Source organism: Gadus morhua, chromosome 20, assembly GCF_902167405.1.
Source record: "Gadus morhua chromosome 20, gadMor3.0, whole genome shotgun sequence".
NCBI classification, from domain to species: domain Eukaryota; kingdom Metazoa; phylum Chordata; class Actinopteri; order Gadiformes; family Gadidae; genus Gadus; species Gadus morhua.
The window spans coordinates 15,092,158-15,108,485 of NC_044067.1; the positions used below are offsets into that span (position 1 = coordinate 15,092,158).

Here is a 16,328-nt window from a genome sequence, read left to right on the forward strand (position 1 = left end):
ACTACTTCCACGATCAACAACACACCCCTCTTGTTAGCACAACAAGCCAATTAGAAGCCAAGCTAATCGTCCACGAACCGTAGCATGGTGTGCTGAGAGGAGATTAATGAATAACACGATATGTAAAGTACATTTCTAGACATGAACTCACTGCACTCACACAGCTAGTAGTCACATGTTAACACCGGTTCACCCTATTCTCATCGGAGGATTAACTCAGTGTGTGACAGAGAGAAAAACAAGTGACTCAGTGATTACCAACTGGGACCTGAAGTGTCATATCCTGCCTGATACATACATGTGCAGGCCGTGTGTGTGTGTGTTCGCCCATGTTTGTTTGTGTGGTTGCGTGTGTGTGCTTGCGTCTATGTCTGTGTATGTGTGTGTGTGTGTGTGTGTGTGTGTGTGTGTGTGTGTGTGTGTGTGTGTGTGTGTGTGTGTGTGCCTTTTCCTATTGAGACACAGATGGCTTCTCCAAATTGATGGATTCCCATGTGATGGCAACAAATAATTACAATGTAAAACAGCATTGAAAAACAGATTACCAGTGTAACAAATAACATAAATTGCAACACAATAATATAAGGAACTATTTGAAAAGGGCAAATTCTTGTTTTGTTGTTTTTGTGAAGTTATTTGGCGTCCTCTGCCGCCACTGCGGAAAACTGCTTTGGAATACCACGTCATTAATGGCGCAGACCACTATATTTCCGCAAATACGAAAATTGTTCATTGTCGTTTCACTGCCGCATTTTCTTTAAAATAAGCTCATATATATTCAAAAATATTTCGTTTTCAATTAAATATACATTATTGTTTGTCTTACTAAATTCGGTTTAAAAAAAGCGAAGAAATATTGCTTAACATTGACTTGTCCCCTTGAAAAATGGTACAATCCCGTAGACAGGGTATCGCGCCTTTTCGCAGCTCCCGACGTCACGTTGGAGGAGGGCTTGAAGTTCCTTATGTTTACATCCTCTCAACTAGTCACCAGGACCTGTATATCGCTCAAATAAAGTCACTGGAAACCGGTTTAACAAGTTACCACAATCGGAATGGCTACTAAAAAGAAGCGCACGCCCAATTCAAAGAATAGCAGCTGGGTTGCAATAACTGCAGGTACATTTAGCAAAATAATGCAACGCAGATAGCCTCAGCAAGCTCCTTGATGTGCAAGCTAGATGCTATAGCATAGCAAAGGGACACGAGTTGAACAACAACTTTGTAAAAGGTCCTAAGCTAACTGGCTCTTATTCTGTATCAGTAGAACAACAAACAACGTGGCCCCTTTGGAATGAGCCATGTGAACAGCTAGAGCCAAACCATTCACGCAGAGCTTGAAAAATGCATGTTGAACTTCGACTAGTGACTTGAAGAAAGCATTGCAATGTCGCCCCATGCTGGCAGCGATACATTCCTTTTCTATTTGGGTTTCACAGAATCGGCCATCGACACAGACAAGGATGGAGATCCAGCTTTCTTGACATTGAGAAATCCTACAACAGGTGCAGAACATCTATATTTCATACTCCATCACTGGTTAAACTTCCCTTATTTTTTCCATTTGTCTACGTAAACTAACGACGTGTCCGTTTATTGAGTACCGTAATGCTGTTATGTTTCTGTTGTGGTAGACGCAGCATCATTGTACCTGTTCAGCAGCGGCGATCTGCAGCCGTATGAGGTCAAAGCTTTTACAGAAGACTGCCACTCCTGGTTAATCGGACAGACCGTGCAGAGAGGTTTGTCTCCGAATGTGTAACAGTAGTGAAATATAGAAAGACATGGACCACAATCATTCTTAGAGAAAAGTATAACTGAAGTATAAAATATTGTGTTCATAATGTGTACTGTCTTGTCGTACGGCAAATTTTAACCATTGGATGAATCTTCACTTTCACTAGCACCTTTAACGTATACTTTTGGTTAGATTTGACTTTGATTTGACTTATTTGTTATTCAGCCGTTAGAATGAATTCAAACTTTTAATTTCCATCTATACTATCTATTTTTTTTAATATTTTTGTTATAGTCAGTTATTTATTGTCCTGTACATGTTTTCAAAATGGTTGTGTGCGATGCAAACTCAAGTATATAATAAATGCATATCATATACTGCAATTATCATGCAATCCATTTGTTTCTATCAACTGTCCAATTCTGTTTGTTTATCATTGCCACAGATGGAAGACTTCTCTATATAACCCCCATGGATCCACTGTATCTTATGTTGCCCTATCTGGTGAAAGCTGCCAAAGAGGTAAGGCAGTCATGACCTACGACTTAACGTTGTTAATCATTGAGGCTTCGCACTAGATCCTTTAGCCATCCCACTAGATCCTTTAGCCTTCCCACTAGCTGGGATGCATTGTGTTGTTAACTCGGAATGGTTTTATATTTCAATATGTCATATTTCCTCATGAGCAAACCCATGCCATCACGTCTTCTTCATATTAAATCTTACAGCCTTTCACTGTGAATATTTGCAATTCGGATTATATCACAATATAAATATGTAAATACTTATTTGGGAAAACTAGTGTATGTTTAATGTAGATATTATTTTATGTAAAATAGCTATTTTGTACAATGGAAGGCACCGCATTTGGATGCTTTAAAATACATTTTTATTCATAATCGGATAGAATATAAAGTATGTCTTCGTTTTGTAAGATTATGTAGGGCCCTATGAAATCTGTTTTATTTTTTTCCAAATTGCGTTTTATTTTTTTCCAAATTCCGTTTTTTCCGTTTTAATTTTCAGGAATTCCGTTTTTACACTTATAGCTATTAAAATCATCAGAACGAGTGTCAAATAAGTGCGAACGAATAAAATGTAATCAGATAGAAGACTACATTTATTAAAACATCACAACATTGCACTGTTTTTAGTTCTTCAAATAAAAACAACATGACATAAATATTAAAGTGCTTATAAACTATTTTTTTATAAACTCAAATTGTTGTTTGAAGGGGCGTGCCCTGGTTACGGCGTTCATTGTTTTTTACATGGATTTTGGACTTCAAGTGGTCATCGCACGTATCTTTGCGTTTCCAATCGATAGTATGTTGACATATTCTACAAAACAGCTGATCACCTGAGTGATAGAAGTGTTTTGGATATTGTTTGGCTCTGATTTTTGGGTTAGAACCGAATTACGGGCGCTTCAACTTCTTCTTCGGCTTCTTGTTAGGAGCGGGACCTATTGTTTCAGTGGTGGACGGGGATTTTTTTTTAACATTGTTGTGGGAGTGACTGCTAAACATTCAGTGACGTTAATGTCATCTGCGTTGTTTCCCTTTTCCCTCAAAACTGGTGTGATGTGCCTTGTCCCTGTTACATGTTATATGTGCTGAAGAACAGGAACCTGCTGGAAATCAGTTATTTTACTAAGACAGGCCCGTTTAATTGTAACTTTTTTACTTTTAATACTTTCCTGCTTAATAATAAAAAAAAAATTATCAGTAGATTCCGTTTTTATTGTCCGATTCCGTGATTCCGTCCGCGTTTTCATTATCGCGGAATTCATAGGGCCCTAATTATGTCTAATAGCTCAAGATTGGGCCTATAGTGTTGCCCAAGTTGCACATGAAACACTAGTTATGACATTCTTTGTCATATAGACCTACCTGTTTTGGTTCTCATGTATCTATATTTATCTCTGTAATTTTATAATAAATTGAGCTTGATAGAAACAGTTTATGGTGGTTACAGGCCTTGCCTTCATGCTTGTCATTCATGTTGTTTTCGCAACTTCATGACTACTTTTTGTTGTAATACACTTTCTGGTGGAGTTGCATACACCATTTCTTTCTTTTGCAAAAACATTAAAACAAAGCATACCATGATCATCACCACAACCACCACATTGTAGTGTTTCTCCTTCTCAGTCAGTTTATGTTCAATATTTGACACTTTGATCTTCAAGGGTAATATCCAAACACATTTCATAGGTGTGAATTAATTTTCACAAGTGGATTTTTGTAGGTCAGTAAACTAACAAAATTATGGTCATCAAGACGACTATTGGGTGTGAATAACTCAGTGTTGAGGGGTGATCCTAAAATGAATGAATTAAAAGGTGTCTGTAAACGGTACCTCATCCTCCTTTTGTTTCAACCATGCTAATGTATTTGCTGCAGGGCAAGTTCCAGCCTCTGGATCAAGTGGTCATGGATGAGGAATTCCCTGCCTGCTCCAGGCTGCTTAGCTGTGCGCAGTCCCTGTCCTCTGTGCACCTCGTTGCAGAGGAAAAAGGTCAGAGGTCATTCCTGTAGGTCGATTTTTAGCTGGCAATTCACATGGATTTTACCTGTTGACAAAATAATGTCCTGTTTCTGCTCTTCCTATTAGAGGTTGGGGGCCGGAAGTTTCACAGATACAGCCAAGAGAAGGCAATGCAATGGTTAAGTAAAAAGGTGTGGAATTGTTAATTACATTTTACAAGATTTGATTCTGTTTATGATCCCATTACACAAAGAAAAAACACAAGAAAGTTAAGAGTAAAACAGAAACTTTTTTCTAGTGAAATAATTAACATGTTTTATGCTGATCTGGAAATATAAATGCAGGAAAAAAACGCATCGTGTTAAATCTTTTGTTATTGTGAAATCAACAGTCACTAGGCTGCCTGTGCATCTGCTTGTATTATTAAATCCTAGCACTGATGTGTGGATGTGATTTGGTTTGTCTGCCAGGTGGACAGGACGGTGAGCGCTCTCAAGAGGAGCAACATCTCTGTTGGAGAAGGAGTGAAGTCTAGGACCTATGTCAGGGTGAAGACAGAGTCGGACACAAATGACGGTATGTTCAGAGGGCAGTTGAATAAACATACTTTGTAACCTTTAGGGAAATCTTTCAGTACATCATTGTCACCACTTGATGGCACTGTAGTCATTTTAAGCCTCAATGAACGCTTCACCTTATCTTGTTCATATCCAAACATTTCTTTGCAAATACATCATTAAAGTTATTAAGTTTATACTCCGCATTATCATTGTCTTGTCTTATCTTCCCTGTCTCTGGGAGTATAGAAGATTACCTTCGCTACGCCCATGGCCTCGTATCAGAGTACATCGACGAAGACCTGAGCAAAGCCCTGCGCAAGCACCTGCAGTATGAGATTCACCCATCATCCTACAGCTACGACACAATGTACCTTAACACGGTGTATTCTGGAGAGTGACCCCTCTCTCCTGACCTTTCTTTTGCAGGTTGCCAGAGCCGACGAGCCCGAAGGAGACAGAGCCTCCTACCAAGGTAAGGCTCTCTGGTTCATTCATGCTGTATGAAACTCCAGTCGGTTTCATCTCCATCAATATGTTCCTCTTGATGTGCTTGTTTGGGAAATCTGCCTTTGAAACCAGTAAAATAAAAAAGTGAGCGTAGTACTTTTAAGTATGTAATGTTAATGTTATTTAGTGATAGTTTACGTGTCTGTTAGTTTAGACTTTCTCTGGTGGTATATTGTGTGTTCTGGTGGTTAGGATGGATGAGTTTGGATAACAGCCTTCCTTTTACTTCCCGGTTTCTTGCAGAAACGTAAGATGTCGGAGTTGCCCGTGGAGGCTGGGGAGGACTTCAGCAAATTCAACAGCTCAGATTTTGCCCGTAAAGTGAGTGCAGAACCCAGTGTGTTCACAGGAGCCCACCTGAACCCCCCCCTTGTACCACAAGGCACCTCTCACAGTCTCCCAATCGCCAACGGGGCCTTTAATCACTAGCTTTAATGAAAAAGCTGTTATTTAATTTTTTAACATGACCTCGGGCTGCACAGTTGTGCTCTCAATAGAGGTCTCCCACGTTTGAGGTTTCGTCGGCCGGGATGGCAAAAAAACAGTGTCAAAGGGCAGCGCTTTATGAAAACTTGTACGTTGCTCGGATTTAAAGTGAGGTTCTGATAAGAAATAAATTCCCTGCCGTCTCCCTACAAGGCTGTTGCACTAACCTATTGATTTACTCCGCTTTCAGCCGCCCAAGAAGATGACTCTGGCTCAGAAAACTCTGGCCAAAGTGGACAAGTCTGGCATGAAGACAATGTCCGCCTTCTTCAGCCCCAAGGTGAAGGCGGAGAGGAAGTGAAGGCCACACAGTATACCCACGGGCCTTCCTGTGTAGGAGGGCCTTGTGTTTTTCTAAGAAATTAAAATAATCTATATCTCTATTTTGTTGCGTTCACTGGGTTGTGTTCATGCATCACTGTTGTTTCAGAATGGGACTTGATTTCATTCCTTTTAGAAGGTTTTGATTTACCGTTTGCGGTCTGAGTTGAAACTAAAGCAAATGATGGTTGGATCATGTAAAATATATCTGTGACTGGCAGTTGACAGGATTATGGTTTCTTGGAGGTAATCTGTTTAAACTCCATTGAACCCGGTCGACTGGATTCCATTGAACCTGTATGACAGTGACACTGCCAGACAAGGCCATTAATGAAACAGGAACCAAGGAGTAAGAGGTAACTTTATTTGTCTCCTCATGGTGTCTAACACACAGGCACTGCTTCCCCATGAAGCCCTACCTCTCACGTGAGTGTAACCAAATGGTTGAGCTCATCTACCCTACATGATCGAGGCTTAGCAGTTTTGTTCAGCACATTGGCTACTGTATATTTTTGTCGTCAAAATTCCATACAAAAACATGAAACATCGGAACTGTTCAAACAATGTTCTACGGCATTATGATACAAAATAATCATGGCATTGGGAATAAGTAGCAGCAACTCCTTGGCCCTACTGCTTCTTTAAATTGGGCTTGAAGCGTAACGTCTGGAAGGCGCTCTCAACCACCTTAGGCAGGTGGATCGGGTTCCTCTGCAGCCGCAGTCGACTGCTTGTGGAGCCGCTGGAGCTTTTCTTCTTGGATGCGCTGCCACGGCCAGGCGCGGGAGGAGCCGCTTTCTCTCGGGACCCCTCTGACACTCTGGGCACGCGCATGACCCAGTTGGAATGGAGGTCGTGCTCTTTGGAGCTTGACGCCACTATGTAAACACACAACACGACAGCACCAAAATTGAGACAGAACGACGCCAACACACCGCTTATACGTCCAATTTCAAACAAAGCAAACAAAATGTATACAATTTTAACCTACCAATAAAGTCTACGTCCGCGTTGCCGTCGTCGGCGGGCGGTTTGCGCGCCCGATCCGCGTCGCAGCTGTCGATGACCGCATCGAAGTATTGCAAAGTGTCGTCCTCGTTCGGAAACGGAGGAGCAGAGGGTCTGACACTTGATCTCTTGGGTTTATTAATACGAGAAATTGTTAGAGCATGGTTAATTACTTTCCATATGTTAATTACAATTAGGGCATTTAGCAGACGCTTTTATCCAAAGCGACTTAAATCGGTTAATACACACATTGACACACCGACGGCAGAGTCAACCATGCAAGGCGATGGCCAGCTCGTCAGGAGCAGTTAGGGTTAAGGGTCTTGCTCAGGAACACATCAACACTCAGCTAGAAGGAGCTGGGGATCGAACTAGCAACCTTTACAAGGCAACTGCTCTACCTGGTCCTGTTCTTGGTCCTGGTCCTGGTCCTGTTATATCTCAATAACTCTGTTTTTTTTTTCTGCCTGTGCTGTGTATGCTTGTGTTGTCCCCCCCTGTCTGTAATACCCCCCCCCCCCCTTCTTTGCCTGTAAATGTAAATGTGTCCTGCTTGTACTGTCCCCCTGTCTGTAATACCCCCCCCCCCTCTATGACTTTGTAATCTGCGACTTTGGGTATCTGAAAAGCGCAATATAAAATAAAGATATTATTACCTCCCGAGCTAAGCCGACCCGATTTGTTAAGCGGGTGCACTTTCGTCAGAAAATAGGTCAAACTGTGTATTTAAGTGTGTAAACTGATGTAAAGTCGAGTTTTCGTAATCTACTTGTCTCTTACCTGCGCGTGCTTGGGAGGCGGGGGCGGCGCCGCTCTCTTCTTGGTCGACACCGAGGCCTTTAATTCACTGCTGGTCAGGTCGTGGACGCTCCTCGTGTATTGCCGTCTCAAAGCCACGAGTTCTTCCAAGTATTCCAAGCAGTTCTGGTTCTGCGAGTAGAGCCATATTTGATCCTCCTGCCTCTGGTAGTAATACAAGGCGGTGGTGGACTCGATGCTCACGGAGCTCTTGCTCCTCTTTAAGGTCGAGTTCGGGGCCGTCTGGGTCTTCTCCCCGATCACCAGCATGGAGGTGCTGCGGACCAACCGCACGGTGCAAGCGTTGTGGTAGTCCTGTCTGCTGCGAAGGCCGTGCTCATGAGCCCTGTGCCCGTGATAGTTGGGACGAAACACATTATTCACCTTTTTGAACATCCCTCTCATTAGAAGTTCCTACACAGCACTGACGAGACATGGAGATCGCTTTGTTCCCTCGGTGAATTCATCCATCCTGTCTGGGGTAGCCTGTAGTGTGAATCTAGCTCCCTGGAAGCCTATACCGGACGGATCGCTTTGAGATGATCACTGTCCAGGGTGCTGAAGTCACGACCTCAGCATATCGCCAACAACAAATCCTCTGAGCTGTTGCGAGTTTGGGTTGTGGTTTGCGTCATAGCAACGGGTAACTCTATAGCCGTATCGCTGTCATTACTATTGAGCAGCTCTTTCGTGTCGGATATCCTCCTACTCACTTGGACCAAACCAAATAGGGGGAAATTGTCTAGGTCAAAAATATCCCCCATCATCCATTACGCTTGTGGCAAAATGTCTATGGAAAATACTCAATACTGGCCTTTTACACGATAGGCAATTTCTAGGAAGAGCTGTGGAATAACAGAAAATTGCAAACCACGCATAAGTTAGTCTTCTTAATTTGAAGGCCTATACTTTGCAAGCACACTCAAGCTATTCTATAAAGAGTGCACCTGAGTTTTGGCAGATTTAGAAATGGTAATGTCTGTCAAGGCTTTCCGGGCCTTATTAATAATCAAACATGTCTCTAGTTTCAGGCCCTTGTGTTGTAGGCCTATAGGGTAGTCTGCCAAGCCAGCAAAAGTTTAAAAGAGACTTTTAATTGAAGGAGGCATTCACAAGATGCTGACCGGGTACTTTTACTTTTTGAAACTAGACAGACCCAACAGAACTTTTCTTATCACTTTAGCTTCTTATAGAAAACATGAAACTGAACCGAAATGCTAATGCTAATGATTATAAGCTAATGACATTCAAAAGAGTTCCAAAACACTGTCAAAGAGAGCTTCCCGTTAATGAAACAAAGGACTTCTCCTTTTGTGAATGCATTGTTAAAAAATAATGTTGACCATTTAGTCACAGTTTTTTAACTACCTCCTGAAATATTCAATTCTCAAAAGGACTTCATGTGTCTTTCGCCCAACCATACTCTCTCTTCTGCTTTTCAGAATAACACCTGCATGTTTTTACAGAGAAACCCAACAAGTGTGGTTGGTTTTTTTTAAAACGAAAGGGCTGAGGAGCTATAATGGCAATGCTTACGTGTAACTTTCTCAATTCCTCATGGGCATCTATATAACACACCCCTCCAAGGCTGCCCCAGTCTGTCTGCCACACACAACGTCTGTTTCAGCAAATGTAGTAGACGACTTGCCTGTCCACATCTTAACATTGTGAGAGGGATTTGTTGCTCTTTTTAAGGTATGAGCATTGTTCTTCATGTACTGAATATTTTTGTTTGTTTGTAAAACCTTGACGGTTTCTATGACTCTGTCCTCAGGGACAGAGTCCCTGTGTACGGCGATGTCCCTTGTGTAATTGGATTTTACAACTACACAGAAATAAAATTGAACTGAATTGAATTGAATTGAATTGATGTTTGTGTCTATTGGCTAACATGTGCTCCTTCTTGCAGCCATGCTGTGTGAGAGCAGACTTTGGATTCTGGCCTACAGTCGAGTAGAGGAAGTGGCCTCCACACCTCCAGAGAGTGTCCTTCGGAGCCCCACCTGGCAGGGAACTCATAGAGCTGCTGCTGCCGCTGCCTGTGTCATGCCCGCCTCCACGCGCCGATCCTCCAGAGTCCCTCGGAGAGATTCCCCACACCCGGACATGGGATCATGGTCGCGTTTTTTGCCATTTGATCGCAGTTCCATGAGCGACCCTCCCGTGGGCTCCAGGGGCCTTGGGAGGGGACACATCTCTCCGGAGGTGGAGATCCCCCACCAGGAAGGCTCCGTCAGCGACGGCCCCTTCCTGGTGCCCGCCTCTTGTCAGCTCATCTGCCAGAACTACAGCGACCTCTGCATCCGAGGGGACCAGGTGCTGCCCCTCTCCTCCCAGAGCACTCGGGACCCCCTGCTGGGGGCCGACACCAAAGCCGTCGGACCTTTCCTCCAGTCCTGCGACGTCCTCCGGGAGGTGGAGGATTCCCTCCCGGAGCAGAGCTCCCAGGCCGGGCCCCTGCGCCTCCTGCCCAGGAGGACGGGGTCTAACCGCTGGAGACAAGGCAGCGGGCGCGACCTGAGCTTTTTATTCCACGGGCGAGAGGGGCCCTTCACCAACTCCCTGCTCAACTGCTACCTGGAGCACAAGCTGCTGGACCTGAACCAGCAGTACATACTAGAGAACATGGCCCGGGACCAGGCCGGCGGCCCGTACTCTGACCCGCCGTACCCCTTGATGGCCTCGGAGCTCATTCTGACCAGCCTGGACCAGCTCACCCAGCAGCTGAGCCGAGAGCGCCGCCTGGAGGCCGGCTTGGCCAAAGACATGGTGATCAGCTGCTTCCTGCGGGTGGCCAGCGACATGTCGGGGGAGATCAGCACCCCCATGCTGCAATTCTCTGAGGACCCCCCGGTCCCGCAGGCGGAGGAAGCTCTTTGCGAGGAGGAACTGGACAGACCTGCCCAACTGGCCCGGGACCTGGGCTAGAGGGAGGTCTTGTGCGATCACTGCTGAGATGCATGTTGATCGTCACGCCACAACAGGGATGGTGACACAGTGTGAATAACGTTTGCAGAGGCATTGGGCTCAGGGCTGAAATAATTATTTGTGTCCATCTCTCTCTCTCTCTCTCTCTCTCTCTCTCTCTCTCTCTCTCTCTCTCTCTCTCTCTCTCTCTCTCTCTCTCTCTCTCTCTCTCTCTCTCTCTCTTTCTCACTTTCTCTCTCTCTCTCTCGCTCTCTCTCTCTCTGACCATCTCTCTCTCCGCCCCTCTCTCTCTCTCTCTGAACCTCTCTCTCTCTCTCTCCCTCTCTGAACCTCTCTCCCTCTCTCTCTAACCCTCTCTCGATGTCTTCCTCTGTCTCTCCCTCCCTTTGTCTATTTCTTTATCTCTTTCTCTGTTTTTATATATATATATAGCGGTGAAGCAAATCTAGCTGCATATTTTTGCTGTGCATCATCAATGATGAATTCTTAACCTTGGTTCTGAGTGCGGGGGAAAAACAACTGCATTTTGGTCAGAAAGGAGTGTTCTTTTGTACATTTCATTGCAGTTGAGTTGAAGGTTGCAGTGTACTTGGTGTTTTGTTCTGTCTCCAGTTCCAGACATGGATTTAACACGTACACCTCTTACACCAAATAGACATTGGTGTTGTGTAAGCAGGCAGGTCTGCTTGAATGAGTAGACCGGTCTGGACAGATGTGAGACAATAGGACACAGAGAACAGTAAGAGAATAAGAATTGAACGAGGGATGTTGTACAGCTGTTTTTGGCTTTTTGAAAGTATTGAAAAAGTAAATTATTTTGAAATATTATATCTCGGCACGTATTTCATATATTTATTGCTTTTGATCGATTATGAATAAGTATGTTAAATGCAGTTCAGAAAACGTTCACAAGGAGGAGCATTTTCACAATTGATTAGCATTTCTTTATTGATTCTTTATTGATCTTCATTGAACGCAGGCACGCACGCACGCGCGCGCGTGCGCACGCACGCACGCACGCACGCACGCACGCACGCACACACACACACACACACACACACACACACACACACACACACACACACACACACACACACACACACACACACACACACACACACACACACACACACACACACACACCCCAAGCAATTGTTACTTCCCTATTCCTTTATTGCCCTTAGTACCTTCTGTCTGTTCCAAGTCCTGATCTCTTCAGCCGGTGAAACCTCCACCTTGACTCCATCTGGCTAATGGTTTTTATCACTGAGCGGCCGCCACATTATCTATGATGTGGTCAGGCCTGGCTCATAAATCTGTGGCATGGTAGCCGCCAAGCGCTATTGATAAAAATCCCTCTGCTCAAAACATTATACCTCGCCTGTCGCTCGTTGCCTTCTGCTTTTTGGATACGGTGTCATCACAGTTAGAAATAGCCCCCAAAAAATTTAAAGTCCCAAAAAATATATGCTGTTGTTATTCTCTGACACTTCCCACAGTTTAAGCCCCTTGAACGTTCCTCCACTACCTTGGCATAGCGGTGGCTCTGGCCAACCGTGGCCCTTGGAGACGGCGGATCAGAGACTGATCAGCTTCCATGTTTCCTCTTCAAACAGACGGCAGGCGAGGAAAGCATGTTTATACCAGAGCCCGGCTCTGTGAGCCGTTGAATTCTCAAGGACACGCAGACATGTGTTCAGTGTTTTTTTTTTTTACTTCGCTCTAGATGGAACCTTCCGGGTATATGTTAGGTTGGATCCAAGCCCTGTTAAGATCCTAACAGAACCCCCCACACACACACACATAAATATGATATGCCACCTCCAGGGGCCCAATGTTAGGACCCTATTCAAACAAACTGATTTCCCCAGGCCTTGGGGATTACAAGGACCAGACGTCCTCTGTAGCTGGGAGATGTAGCGATGTCTGGAGGTGACGGTGTAACGTGCTGCTGCCTCACACAGAGTTAGAATACATCTGCCCTGTTTTCATAGTGATGCATCGTTTTATTCCTTTCTTTTTAAAAGACGGTAAACAAAAGTTTCATTTTTTGAATGAAGAACAAGGTGTAGAGAGAGGAAAACAAGAGGAAGAGGAGGATGAAGAAGAGGAAGGAGAAGACGAAGGATACCAAAGCTCATCTCCAGCGAGCGGATGAGCCTCGCTGAACTGCAGCGATGGAGTGGCTTTCAGGTGGTTCATAAAGTAATTTCCTCCTCACAAAGAGCTTTCTACATGGAGGTCAATGGAAGCGAGGGCACAAGATTTCATATCGAATCCAAGGTTTCACTGACTCTGACTGTTGCGGCTTTATTGCTCTGTGCTGCTCTTCACCGGTTTGACATTGCTTAAAAACCTTTTAGCATATAGGAATTGAGACGGTCAGCGTGCAGTTTACCCATAAGCCTAAATTATCTTTGTAATAGCCGATTAAATTATATAAAACTCGCTCTGCGCAGCCTTGCGTCAAAGATTATAAATCAAACCGGCTTAAAGTCAGATGCCTAACAGAATATAAATAAAACAACGTAATTGTGCGTGGTTCACATGGAGGATTTGAGTGGTCTAAAACTGGGCACTTTAGACAACGGACAGCCTGCAAAAGGAGGCCACGGAGACAAAGGCCTTAAAGACCGAGGCATTGAGCCCCCCTGGTTAGTGGGTTTATTTGAAAAAGACATGAAAACACAACACAATTCATCCTGACAACCTCGAGAGAAACTGTTTGTTTGAGGTTTACAAACACCACCGCCCCGCACACGGCTGACTGACACGGCAACACGACGCGGACGTGGTAGGTGGACGGGCCTGTGTGTGTGGAATACGGGTGAACACACATTTCCTGGTAAGTTAGCGGCTCAAGGTCGCTCGGAGCCCGCGGCTGAGTGAATGACCTTGGCTGAGCCGGAGCCGACGGAGAGAGACCTTGGGAGACAGCGGGGCAGCGGGACCTGGCTCTCACACAGCCCGGGAACATAATGCGATAAAGTGCGGCTATATATCACTCCGCAGAGCAGTCTACCTATATGAATGTAGGAGGGCATGCAGTGGGGCTCTCCCCCCTCCCTCTCTCTCTCTCTCTCTCTCTCTCTCTCCCTCTCTCTCTCTCTCTCTCTCTCCCTCTCTCCCTCTCTCTCTCTCTCTCTCCCTCTCTCTCTCTCTCTCTCTCTCTCTCTCTCTCTCTCTCTCTCCCTCTCTCCCTCTCTCTCTCTCTCTCTCTCTCTCTCTCTCCCTCTCTCCCTCTCTCTCTCTCTCTCTCTCTCTCTCTCTCTCTCTCTCTCTCTCTCTCTCTCTCTCTCTCTCTCTCTCTCTCTCTCCTTCTCTCTCTCTCTATCTTTCTCTCGCTTCTCTATCCCACCTCTCTCTATTTAAATATATTTGTGTGTGTGGTGTGTTTGATTGTGCGTGTGTGCATACCTGTGTCTGTGTGTGTGTGTGTGTGGGGGGGTGGTTCTGGGGGTGTCTTCACAGATAGGGAGCAGCGTGAGTCACTCACCGAATTAGTAAGTAGGGTTGGGAGCTGTTATGATGTTATGAAGCTCCTGCACGGCTTGCTAAATTCCCTCTGTGAGGTACATTTATATATATCTATGTAATCCAAAGGTACACACACGGCTGCTGGTATACGGGGGGCCCCCATGTTAGTAGCCTGGGAAGAATCCTTCTGTGGCTCCTGTGGGCTTCAGTCTCTCTCCACTAGTGGAGTTGCCATGGTGAAGGTAGAAGTAAAAAGGATTTTAAATAGTTTATTTAGGCAAGAGAGATAAGCCCTCTGTGCGTGTGGATGCATTGCGTATTCATATCAAGCTTGTGCGTGTTTAAAAAATATATTTTAAATATTAATTTCTGACAATTATTTTGGTTTACGAATCTGGCTTTGCTCGACTGGATACATAGAGGAGAGAGAGATGAATGGACCTGCCTCCATTTCTTCAAAAAGCACAAGAGGTGAAAGTATAAGCAGACTGGGGCCAGCTCCATTTGTAACCCTGGACGAGGTGAGCAATATGCCCTTCTATACACATCCATATTTTACCAAGAGGACAGCCTCCGTGTTGGTTTTTCCAACAACTGCTTTGAGGTGCTGTATCTGCAAGCTAAAAATCGTTCATCAAAATACATTTTAAAATACAACAAATTGTGCATCTTTTTGAGGTTCGTCCATGACCTTAAACTTATAGCATCAGTATGAAATCCTGAACGACCAAAAGAAGGGGCCGCATACTAGAACACTTTTCCCTATGGAATAAAAAATACATAAAACTACAAATGGGAGTGACACAGGTCTCAGCCTCATTCACAAACCCTCAATAGACCGTTTTCACAGAGGTGTCATGGTAGATAAAGCACAGGTGGTACTCCGAACACTAGTAATGGGTCTGCCCCTCTGATGTATCAGCGCCGTCACAGGTAGTAGACTAAAGAGAGTCCACTTTGAACACGCTGGTTCACACGCATAAATGAAACACCTGCCGACCTGCCTCGTGTTAATGCCGGGGGCTACATCTGTGTCTGCCCTGCTGTGACATCTCTGAGAAAAGGGTTGACGTCAATGCGGGTTTGCTTCACTCTACCCTTATGTAAAAAAGTAGCAGCCCGTAATAATTAGCCTCATCAGCGACACTTGTAAAGCGTTTCAAGTGTTTGTAAAGCTCTTTGAAAAGGATCCCATCATTAAAATTGTGCAGTGAGAAAAGGAGAAGTGTAATGGTGTACAAGATGGTCAGAAAGACCATTAACCCTTAAGCAGGTATGAAAGAGTCCTTAAGCAGGTATGAAAAGAAAAACACACACCCAGGTGAAGAGTGTTAATTAGTTAGAGCAGGTGACGGTAAGGAGATAGCCGGGGCAGCTGGGAAGGACAGGGCAGTTTGCAGTAGGCCACCACAGACCTGTGACAGAGGCAAGTGTCACACTACTGCATGACATCACTCGACGTGGGTCAGAACAACAACCATGATCTCACTCAGCTCCACAATGCAGGGCAAAACGGCAGTTAAAAAACAACTCCAAATGACTCACGGTGTCCTAATTCATTTCCCAGAGGGCACCTTGTCTGCAACTTTAGACATTAGACTAGCATACGCCCTGATTAACGATGAGGAGGGACCTTTGAGATGAGTCTGAGAATAACAATTTTTAATTGTGCCTTACTTTTTTTTTTTTACTTTTACTTTGAAATTCTGCGAAACCCCTCTTCTGCTCAGTGCTTGTTTGCATGTTTTTATTACTTCAGGACAAACCCTGTCCCAAATACTGTATTTAGACAAAGGACGGCATGGCAGTGGGGAATTAAACAGCTGTTGAACCTTGACCTAATTTTTTAAGAGTTTCAATTAAACAGTATATGACATCTCTCTTAATAACAATTATAATTATAATAATAATAAATGTATTAATAAAATGAATACTAGCAATGGGCTGTGGGAGCTCCTTACGATGTTGTTATCTTCGTCTCTGGCAGCTGTCCTCTGACCATCTGGGCTGTTCTG

General features: G+C 44.4%; 3 protein-coding genes across 3 annotated transcripts; 2 read left to right on the forward strand and 1 right to left on the reverse strand.

Annotated features, from left to right (window-relative positions):
- Positions 1-930: 930 nt before the first annotated feature.
- On the forward strand, positions 931-6,164 carry rnaseh2b (ribonuclease H2, subunit B). The gene is made up of 11 exons (XM_030344097.1): positions 931-1,119; positions 1,440-1,505; positions 1,635-1,742; positions 2,184-2,260; positions 4,144-4,258; positions 4,355-4,419; positions 4,699-4,804; positions 5,035-5,116; positions 5,215-5,260; positions 5,539-5,616; positions 5,972-6,164. The coding sequence occupies exons 1-11, from the start codon at positions 1,056-1,058 to the stop codon at positions 6,080-6,082; spliced, it is 918 nt and encodes a 305-aa protein (XP_030199957.1). The 5' UTR covers positions 931-1,055; the 3' UTR covers positions 6,083-6,164.
- Positions 6,165-6,444: 280 nt separating this feature from the next.
- On the reverse strand, positions 6,445-8,836 carry c9h13orf42 (chromosome 9 C13orf42 homolog). Its single transcript, XM_030344099.1, has 3 exons — positions 7,891-8,836; positions 7,094-7,238; positions 6,445-6,980 (listed from the first exon to the last, which is right to left on the reverse strand). The coding sequence occupies exons 1-3, from the start codon at positions 8,311-8,313 to the stop codon at positions 6,733-6,735; spliced, it is 816 nt and encodes a 271-aa protein (XP_030199959.1). The 5' UTR covers positions 8,314-8,836; the 3' UTR covers positions 6,445-6,732.
- Positions 8,837-9,312: 476 nt separating this feature from the next.
- Positions 9,313-11,067, forward strand: LOC115533603 (uncharacterized protein CXorf21). The gene is made up of 2 exons (XM_030344180.1): positions 9,313-9,603; positions 9,818-11,067. The coding sequence occupies exon 2, from the start codon at positions 9,820-9,822 to the stop codon at positions 10,834-10,836; it is 1,017 nt and encodes a 338-aa protein (XP_030200040.1). The 5' UTR covers positions 9,313-9,603; positions 9,818-9,819; the 3' UTR covers positions 10,837-11,067.
- Positions 11,068-16,328: the final 5,261 nt, after the last annotated feature.